This window comes from Chaetodon auriga, chromosome 14 (assembly GCF_051107435.1).
Source record: "Chaetodon auriga isolate fChaAug3 chromosome 14, fChaAug3.hap1, whole genome shotgun sequence".
Lineage (NCBI taxonomy): Eukaryota > Metazoa > Chordata > Actinopteri > Chaetodontiformes > Chaetodontidae > Chaetodon > Chaetodon auriga.
In genome coordinates, this window is record NC_135087.1 from 600,001 (window position 1) to 610,000 (window position 10,000).

General features: G+C 50.2%; 1 protein-coding gene across 1 annotated transcript in view; it reads right to left on the bottom strand.

Annotated features, from left to right (window-relative positions):
• Positions 1-10,000, bottom strand: part of mdga2a (MAM domain containing glycosylphosphatidylinositol anchor 2a) — a 65,962-nt gene that overhangs the window by 12,433 nt on the left and 43,529 nt on the right. Inside the window, exons 9-11 of the mRNA XM_076748364.1 lie at positions 7,395-7,667; positions 4,438-4,586; positions 1,450-1,627 (exon numbers count right to left, since the gene is read on the bottom strand). Of these exons, the coding sequence (XP_076604479.1) occupies positions 1,450-1,627; positions 4,438-4,586; positions 7,395-7,667 (600 nt within the window). The remainder of the gene's footprint in view (positions 1-1,449; positions 1,628-4,437; positions 4,587-7,394; positions 7,668-10,000) is intronic.

Genomic DNA, 10,000 nt, shown 5'->3' on the forward strand with positions numbered 1-10,000 from the left:
CCTGGAGAAAGCGGCTGATGTCAGGTTGTGGTCACGTGACCGAGCCGAGCGCCGTCAGGTGGAGGTGTTTACCTCCATCGTGTCAGCTGATCAGACGTCTGAACTTCCTGTTTGAACTCTGCTCTGTTTGCTGTGGGGAGTTAATGCGGCGATCAGGAGGCGAGGCGTTCACTGACAGTCTGTCAAAACTCCACTTCACAGAGCCGACGAGTTCGCGGTCAGACTGTCTCTTCTTCTTCTTCTCTGCTCTGTGTTTTCTGTGTTCGTGTCGTCGCCTCCTGCTGCGAGTTTCTCCGTTTGTCATCTTGATTTCTCTTCTGTTCTTTTTCTGACGTTTCTCTGCAGTTGTCGATTTTTTCCCCGTCAGGATTTCTGCTCGACAGCTCGACAATTGCTTTAGTTTTCTTGTTTTTCCCGTTGTTTTTGTCTCGTATGAATAAAGAGAAGCAGAGCGGCTTGTGTGCAAAACCAGACAGAAACCAAATATCAGGGCATTAAATATAAAAACACGTTTAGGATGATGAAACAGCTCCAAATCTCATATTTAGGTCTCAATCACTCGGGGACGAGCGGTTTAAATTATTGGGGAACATGTTGTAAAGTCTGAACTCCCAGTAGAGAGAACCAGGCCTTTATATGAGACAGGCTTTAATCAGAGCACAACTCTAGTTTCAGTCTCTCCTGTTTGTATATTGGATCATATTTCAGTCCTCGATGTGTCTGATCTGCTTTAATTGGCTGGTAACACGAACTCCATGTTTCCCTGATGTCTTGGTGAATTCAGGATTCTTCATGTCCACATTACAACATGTCACACTCACCTCTGTGAAAAACAACAATACTGATCTCAATCACTGACTATTTGCTGGATCGTCTTCTTTTGATCACGTTAAACTCACTAATGAAACTGAGCACTTCCTGCAAACATGTTTGTCCTTTTAATGTGAAAAATCTCAGCAGGAAGTGTGGAGTCTCACTGACAGCAGCTTAAAGCTGACGCCTGGACCTTCTGACCATGGCAGCGTTAAAACACTCACACACTGTGCATTCACACACGGACGGACATGCTGCTCCACAAATGTTTGGAAAAAGTCGTAAAAGCAAATTGTGACTGATTAGCATTAGCATGCTCCTAGCTGGTTGCGGTCTTAGCTGTCAGCTACAGTAGTTCACCAACGACTGTGAATCACCAAACTGATTAAAGTGGCTGCTTCATGAGGATGAGGATGAATTTCACTGTGCTGCTTTGTGACGAACAAAGTCAAAATGATTTTTGTGTTAAAGAGAGAAAACGTTTTCAGCAGTGGTAGTTCCACCATGTGAGATATTATAACTCCAGTAATTCAGCTCCCTAAGTTCTCCGCCATTGTTTGACTTCATGTTTTTATTTGAGGATTTATGGCGTCCATTCATGAGCAGATCATGATGCAACAGGAAATGACAACATACCGCTGTATGTGATGATGCGATCAGTCGCGTCGCCCTCTCCGTAGCGGGTGATGGGGGTGAGGCGCACCAGGTAGGACTCAGGTTTGATAAGTTCGGTCAGGTTGTAGGTCAGCAGCTCCCCCTTCTGGATGGTTCCCTCCATGGGGATCTCCTGCTCCCACCAACGAGACTGACCCATCTGAAAATACAAACCCAAAAACTGTTTCTCTTTCTTATGAGGACTCTGCATCGACTCCCACTCATTCAAGACCGACCCTGAGCTGACCAACCTACCTCTAAACTGAAAAACTAAATCTAATCTGAACCTCTAAACTGAGGTCAAGTCTTAAACCTTCAATCTGATGAGCTCATGCTCTTCAAGGAGATTAGAAACATGTTCTCCAAGATTGAGTGGTTCATAAACCAGTGCCAGCACTTTAAAATCTGGACCGCGGTACGTCTCTCTGTGGTGGACTTCAGTATGTCTCTGTGGTGGACTTCAGTATGTCTCTGTGGTGGACCGCGGTATGTCTCTCTGTGGTGGACTCCAGTATGTCTCTCTGTGGTGGACTTCAGTACGTCTCTGTGGTGGACTTCAGTACATCTCTCTGTGGTGGACTCCAGTATGTCTCTCTGTGGTGGACTTCAGTACGTCTCTGTGGTGGACTTCAGTACGTCTCTCTGTGGTGGACTCCAGTATGTCTCTGTGGTGGACTTCAGTATGTCTCTGTGGTGGACTCCAGTACGTCTCTCTGTGGTGGACTTCAGTATGTCTCTGTGGTGGACTTCAGTACGTCTCTCTGTGGTGGACTTCAGTACGTCTCTGTGGTGGACTTCAGTACGTCTCTCTGTGGTGGACTCCAGTATGTCTCTCTATGGTGGACTTCAGTACGTCTCTCTGTGGTGGACTTCAGTATGTCTCTGTGGTGGACATCAGTACGTCTCTCTGTGGTGGACTTCAGTACGTCTCTCTGTGGTGGACTTCAGTACGTCTCTGTGGTGGACTTCAGTACGTCTCTCTGTGGTGGACTCCAGTATGTCTCTCCGTGGTGGACTTCAGTATGTCTCTGTGGTGGACTTCAGTATGTCTCTCTGTGGTGGACTTCAGTACGTCTCTGTGGTGGACTTCAGTACGTCTCTCTGTGGTGGACTCCAGTATGTCTCTCTATGGTGGACTTCAGTACGTCTCTCTGTGGTGGACTTCAGTATGTCTCTGTGGTGGACTTCAGTATGTCTCTGTGGTGGACATCAGTACGTCTCTCTGTGGTGGACTTCAGTACGTCTCTCTGTGGTGGACTTCAGTACGTCTCTGTGGTGGACTTCAGTATGTCTCTCTGTGGTGGACTTCAGTATGTCTCTGTGGTGGACCGCGGTATGTCTCTCTGTGGTGGACTTCAGTATGTCTCTCTGTGGTGGACCGCGGTACGTCTCTCTGTGGTGGACTTCAGTATGTCTCTGTGGTGGACTTCAGTATGTCTCTGTGGTGGACTTCAGTACGTCTCTCTGTGGTGGACTTCAGTATGTCTCTGTGGTGGACTTCAGTATGTCTCTGTGGTGGACCGCGGTACGTCTCTCTGTGGTGGACTTCAGTATGTCTCTGTGGTGGACTTCAGTACGTCTCTGTGGTGGACTTCAGTATGTCTCTGTGGTGGACTTCAGTATGTCTCTCTGTGGTGGACTTCAGTATGTCTCTCTGTGGTGGACTTCAGTACGTCTCTGTGGTGGACTTCAGTACGTCTCTCTGTGGTGGACTTCAGTATGTCTCTGTGGTGGACATCAGTACGTCTCTGTGGTGGACTTCAGTACGTCTCTGTGGTGGACTTCAGTACGTCTCTCTGTGGTGGACTTCAGTATGTCTCTCTGTGGTGGACTTCAGTACGTCTCTGTGGTGGACTTCAGTACGTCTCTCTGTGGTGGACTTCAGTATGTCTCTGTGGTGGACATCAGTACGTCTCTGTGGTGGACTTCAGTACGTCTCTCTGTGGTGGACTTCAGTATGTCTCTGTGGTGGACCGTGGTACGTCTCTGTGGTGGACTTCAGTATGTCTCTGTGGTGGACTTCAGTATGTCTCTCTGTGGTGGACATCAGCACGTCTCTGTGGTGGACTTCAGTACGTCTCTCTGTGGTGGACTTCAGTACGTCTCTCTGTGGTGGACTTCAGTATGTCTCTGTGGTGGACCGCGGTACGTCTCTGTGGTGGACTTCAGTGTGTCTCTGTGGTGGACGGGATGAACATCAGTGGAACCCTGAGGAACGTCACATGTCGCGATGATCCTGGTATGAGAGACTGACCTCTGACCTCAGGAGCTCTTTTGTTTCTCAGCTGCTGTTCTTATTACTCCAGAAAGACTTCTGTGTCCTCCTCCTCCTCCTCTCTCCTTCCTCCTCCTGTAAGCTTCCTCCAGTCTCTCTGCATCTTCATCGTCTTCTTCATTTTCCTCTCTTCTTCTTCTTCTTCTTCTTATCATTTTCTGTCCCATCAACACTTCCTCTCTCTCTCTCTCTCTCTCTCTCTCTCTCTCTCTCTCTCTCTCTCTCTCCCTCTCTGCAGCACTGCTGAGTATGAATGAAAAGTCAGGCCGGTTGCCATGGCAACAAGCCATCCTCCTCCTCTTCCTCATTTGTTAAAGCCAGGCTGAGGCTGCAGGAGTCTCAGGTAGAGACGGAGCGTTGTGTCCAGCGCCGTGTTTGACGTCACATTTATCATTTCTGACAGAGCTGAAGAGTTTTTCTGGAGCTCAAACGCCTTCAAACGTGTTTCTGTCCGTGTTTTCAGATAAAGTCGATTTTGATCAAACTGATCGATCGACCTGAAGTGACACCAGCTCAGACCTCCTGCCAGCACGTTTCAATGGTTTGAAGATTCACGTGTTTGAACACGGAACATGGATCACGTTACAGTGAGGGAAAGGAAGCTGTTAGCAGTTAGCATCGTTAGCATCTGTTAGCAGTGTCAGTGTGGTGTGCACATGAGCACACCTGAGGACAGGAAGCTGCTGCGTACTCACCTGTCTGATACCCAGTCTGTAGGCCAGGATCCGGTCCACAGCGTTGGGCTCCATCTGCGTCCACTGCAGCTTGAAGCCGTAGACTCGAGGTCTGTTCTGCCACAGAGCGCTGTAGGTGTCGTAGTAGAACTCTGGAGCGTAGGCCTTCCCTGATGAGACACGGGGGGTCAGAGGTCACAGGGGGCCACACGACAAAAGCAAACACGACAGATGTCTCGGGTCGAGATGAGAGTCACAGGAAGTCAAAGTCCTGCTCGCTCTCTGATTGGCCTGAACGTTCACCCTCGGGACTCTGTCAGCTGTGCCGCGATGTGTTCACTGTCATCACGTTCAGCCTGTCAGAGGACAGAGTGGACTGTGGGACTGACCTTGACTAACCCAGTGATGCCTCTGAATCCCTGCAACCCCAAAATATGTCACAACCTCCATGTTTGTTTATCCAACAAAAGAGACGAAGAAGAAACGATGAAAGAGCAAAAAGACAGAAGAAGAAGAGTCACAGTGTGTGTTCATCTCACAGGCAGCAGGATTATGAAGCTCCACTTAACATGACAGTAAACAGTGTGTGTGTGTTTGTGTGTCTGTCAGCTCTCTCTCTCACACACACACACACACACACACACACACACACACACACACACTGTGTCACTGTGTTTCTGCTGATGTGCAGGTTGGAGGATTAAACCACTAAAGAAGAAGAACTCACCTGACTGGACGAAGCCTCTATCATGGACGACCTGATAACACAGAGCTGAGTCCTGATTGGCTGACTCAGAGGAATTCTTCACTTCATTTCACTCGTCCGACAAAATAATCTCAACTCAAGCTCCACTTCGGAACTTCAGCGAGCGGCTGCTGCAGTTTGATCAAGACCACTGAGACCACTGAGAAAGCTGCTGATGGAGACCATGAGAGGTGGCTGAAAGCTGTCTAAAAAACAGAAAATGGGACTAAATGTGGGACCGAACCGAAGAATTCTGGCCTGAAGCAAAGCCGTCCGAGCAGCTGAATGAGCCGGAGCAGACGGACGTTCCTGTGATCTGAAGCTGGGAGGACTGACGGCTGACGCCCACGCTGTGAGGACCCGTCCGCCGGTCTGATGAGACGTTTTGAGTTTCATTGTTCCGAGGATCTGCCGCCGCCTCGTTGGCTGCTGCGGGATGAGCGGGCTTCAAAACGCCGTCGGCGTGTTCACACCTGATTAACAACACAAACTTCACCTCAGCGACGACAAGCCCGAACTAATCGCCGTCCTTTTCCCTCAGCTCTCCATCCCGAGCTTACAACCTCCCTCTTTAACTGCTTTCTGCTGCCGCCTGCATAACGCGCCGCTGCTCCGCGCCTGGCCGCGATAAGAGGCTTAACGCCACCATCGGGTTTACAGGAAGAGTCTCGCGGCGCTGACAGGGCGTCTCTGCGGGGGGGCTTTCATCAGGAGAGGACGGAGATACGAGCCGACTCGGCCGGCACTTCCTGTGTGACGCCTGGCGTTCAGAGAGCGGCGCTCAGCGACCGCTCCACGTTTCCATCAGAGATTCAAAGCAGCCCCGTTAAATCTGCGCCACGTTTTCCACCCCGATACGACTCCGATGACCGAACTCAGCCAATCGGCCGAAACCAGGAGCCGATCAAACACCAGAGCTGAGACGTTTGTGGCGTGAAAGCGAAGCAACCGCAGGATTTCATGTCATGTGATTTCAATGACCTCAGAGGCTCGACTGTGAATCCTCTGCTGGCTGCGGACTCTTCACAGCTCAGACTTCGATGTGCTTCATCAAGCTTTGATAAAATGTGATACCGTGTCTGGTTTCTAAGGTACGGAGGCCCTGAAGGCTCACGTTGGGAGTTTAGCTTCATCGGGAGTGTTAGTGTTCAGAGCTGAACTGTTGGTCTCCTTTAGGAGACATTTATCTGGGACAGACGCAGTCGACACGCAGCAGCACTCGAACGCTCAAAGTACTGCGAACGTGCAGCATCACACGCAGATCTACGAACAGCAGAACAAACTACAACCAAACCCGGCCGACGTCACACACCGACTCATCGCTGGCTGAAGGGAAGACTTCAGCTACACAAGTACCACAACAAGTAACTCAATGGTCTTTCTGCAGCCTTCAGCGCCGTGTTTTGGGAGGATAATGGAGCATATTGATTACTTTCACTCCTTCCCTCCATCCCCTCGTGTGCTTCCTGTCTCTCTATTCTGTCGCACATGAAGAAAAAGGACTAAAACATGAAAAACAGATCATCTGAAACACAGCTGAGGCTAAAGAACGGCTGTGAAACGACCGCTGCACCAGCATGCTCCTTTAAATAATGCAGGCGGCGTCACAAGTGGACGATAAGCGGCAGAAGTGCAGTCGTGGACGATTAAGCTTCGTCATGAAAAGTTCAAATACACACATTCATGTTGTCTTTTAGCCTCGCAGACCTGAGCTGTTGGTTCAGCATCAGAGGAGGCAGCCAGGTGCTAACGGCAGGAAGTCCTCTAATGCTCCTGCAGAGAGGAAAGCGTTTGTTGTCAGCTCAGATGTGAAGCTTTCCTGAAGCTCTGCACATTATTTATGACGCTTCGACTCCCTGAAGGAGACTCTCAGTGTTCCTCTGCTGCAGTCTGCCAGCTCGAGGATTCAAAGATGGAGCAAACTCTAATTAATCATCATGTTCTCGTCCTCCAAATGGAAACATTTAAAGTTTGTAAACAGCTAAGATTTCCCATCAGGCCTCGGGGCTGTTAACACCTCATCAACAGCCGCAGGAGGCGTCACACCGGCGGCTAACTGGGAAACGGGTTCAGCCTGGAGCCGCTTCAACGTCTTCAGGGCAAGTCCACGTCAGGTCTGAACGGTGTCTCGGGTCATTCGAGACAAGTTCACCTTTAACTCCCTCGAACACACAGAAAGTCTGCTCACACCTTCACGTCAACATCCCATCATGCCCCAGTCGAGCCAACTCACCGGTGACCAGGAAGGTGCAGCGCCCGGCCCCGGCCTCGTTGGTGATGTCACAGGTGTACTCGCCGTAGCCCTCTCGGTTCAGAGCTCTGACGAGGTAGTTGGTGTCGTCGCGCTGGTCGCTGAACTGTCCCACGGTGAGGAGCCGGGAGCCCAGCTTCCACTCGTATCGCAGCAGGCGAGCGGGGTGAGCTCGCAGCAGGCGGCAGGTGAGGCTGAAGGCCCGGCCGAGAGCCTGACGGATCTCAGTGTACACCGGCTCCACAATGGGAGGGACTGAGGGACAGAGACAGAGACAGAGACAGAGACAGAGACAGAGACAGAGACAGGAAGTAAGAGGCCACACGGCAAGAAGAACATCAAACAATCCGAACACAGAGTTTCAGCGGAAAACTTTCACCAGACCCCAAATCTGCCGAGGCTGAAGTGCCTCCTGGTTCAATAAAAACCTGAATCCACCACAGGCCAGATCAGATCAGATCAGATCAGATCAGATCAGATCAGGTCAGATCAGATCAGATCAGGTCAGGTCAGGTCAGGTCAGGTCAGGTCAGGTCAGATCAGATCAGGTCAGGTCAGGTCAGATCAGGTCAGGTCAGGTCAGGTCAGGTCAGGTCAGGTCAGGTCAGATCAGATCATGTCAGATCAGATCATGTCAGGTCAGATCAGATCAGATCAGGTCAGATCGTCAGACTGGATCATTTCCTCTGATCTGATGTTCGTTCTCTGCTGATGAGACGCTGAATAAACTCTTCACCAGAACAAAACCACCTGGAATATTTCAAAAGCTTCAAATCACGTCGAGCTTTATTACTGATGTTTCAATGATTCTGAATCAAATGACGACTAAAAACAAAGCGTGATAAAAGGCTTAAATTCAACAAACTGTTCTTTCACTTCAGCAGAGCTCGGTCTGATCTCTGGGTTAAATCCCTCCAGCTGAACTTCTCTGAGGATTTCAGCCTCATCACAGGTGTCAGTGCACAGATGGACGTCCCGATGGAGAGTCTGAGCGCTGCCTGGCTCCAGGGACGAGGCAGCGGCGGCTCCACGTGACTCGTCGGGCTGAGAGGTCGGAGCCCCGCCCTCGGCTGTTTGACACTGAGCCGACACGAACTATCACACGTCTGAAGGTCCTGCTTCACTCATTCGTCTGTTTCATCGAGCTGAACACGCGCGTCCTTCACAAACGCCTTAATTATGGCGCCGCCATCCGGCCAGCTGGGCTCACGTGTCAGGAAAGACCGGCACAGGGTTTCAGGTTACGGGCCGGTTCGGGTTTTCATTGCAGATCAAGATGATTTGAGCACTGACAGCAGGAACAATGAGAACAATAAACACTGAAGCCTAAATATGAACATCTGAGCTGAAATGAATCTTTCAGTTTATAAAACTGAAAACAAACACACAAAAAATTAATGTCTTCAATTTTACATTTTTACAAGAAGACTTCTGTTCCCGCTGTTTGATTCCCGTAATGCTCCGTAGAGGATGATGTTCCAGCTCGTTCATCAGCAGTGTTTATCCTGATTATGTTGTATATTAAAGTTTTGCTCTGGTTGGACTCTGAGCAGCAGCCTCATGAGGTCAACGACTCCACATGAGTTCTTCATTCAGGACTACATGACCTCCAGAACACACCTCTGCTGGGACTGTGGAGTAGAGTCCTGCAACGGGCCGGGTACCCACGGATATCCGACGGGTACCCGCAATTGACGGGTACAAACGGGTGGAAAATATGCATTTATAATTTTACGGGTACGGGTACGGGCAGAACGGAACCAAAAGCGGGCGGGTAACATTTTATTGTGTCATGAAAATCACTAGTTTCAAGCAGCATGACGCAGCGAAGACGCTGCGCACCGCGCAGCACGCACTCTGACCTCCAGTACATAAACACACACCCCGGCAGCAGCGCGTGCGCGCGCGGAAATAACAACAAACACAGCATGGAGGAGAAGGAGATACGAGCTAAGTTAGCAAGCGGTGAATATGAAATAGTGGTGCGTCTGTGTGTGACTAGTCAGTCTACTACTGTAAGACTGCGCTGAGAGCGTTAATGAAGGCTGCTGCCATCTTGTGTTAAAACAGGCTTGAAAAAATAAAGCTTTTTTTTTAAGTGAGAGACCGTCTGTTGTAGGCTATTTAGTACATGTAATCACGGGTAACGGGTCGGGACACGGGTCCATTTGTTGACGGGCGGGGCGGGGCTGGTTTGACATTTGATGTAATCACGGGTAACGGGTCGGTTCACGGGTCTGATGATTGACGGGCGGGGCGGGCACGGGTTTCGAAAATTGGACCCGTGCAGGACTCTGCTGTGGAGACCACAACGCTTGGACCTCAACACGTCGCTGATGTTCTAAAGCAGCCTGAGCAGAATCAGCTTCTGTTCTCATTTGTTCCTCCGTTCACGACATTGCATCCGTCCGTGGACGTCCACTGAAACTGTCCCCTTGTTTGGACAATCTGGACTGTGAGGACGGCGATGTGACGGATGTCCCTCTAATCCACTGCTGCAGTCAGTGGACGGAGGTGATTTGTGTCTGAGTGCTGTTGTCTGTTTGAGGGGACATAGCGCCTCGATGTCCCCCTGACGTCCCCCTGAC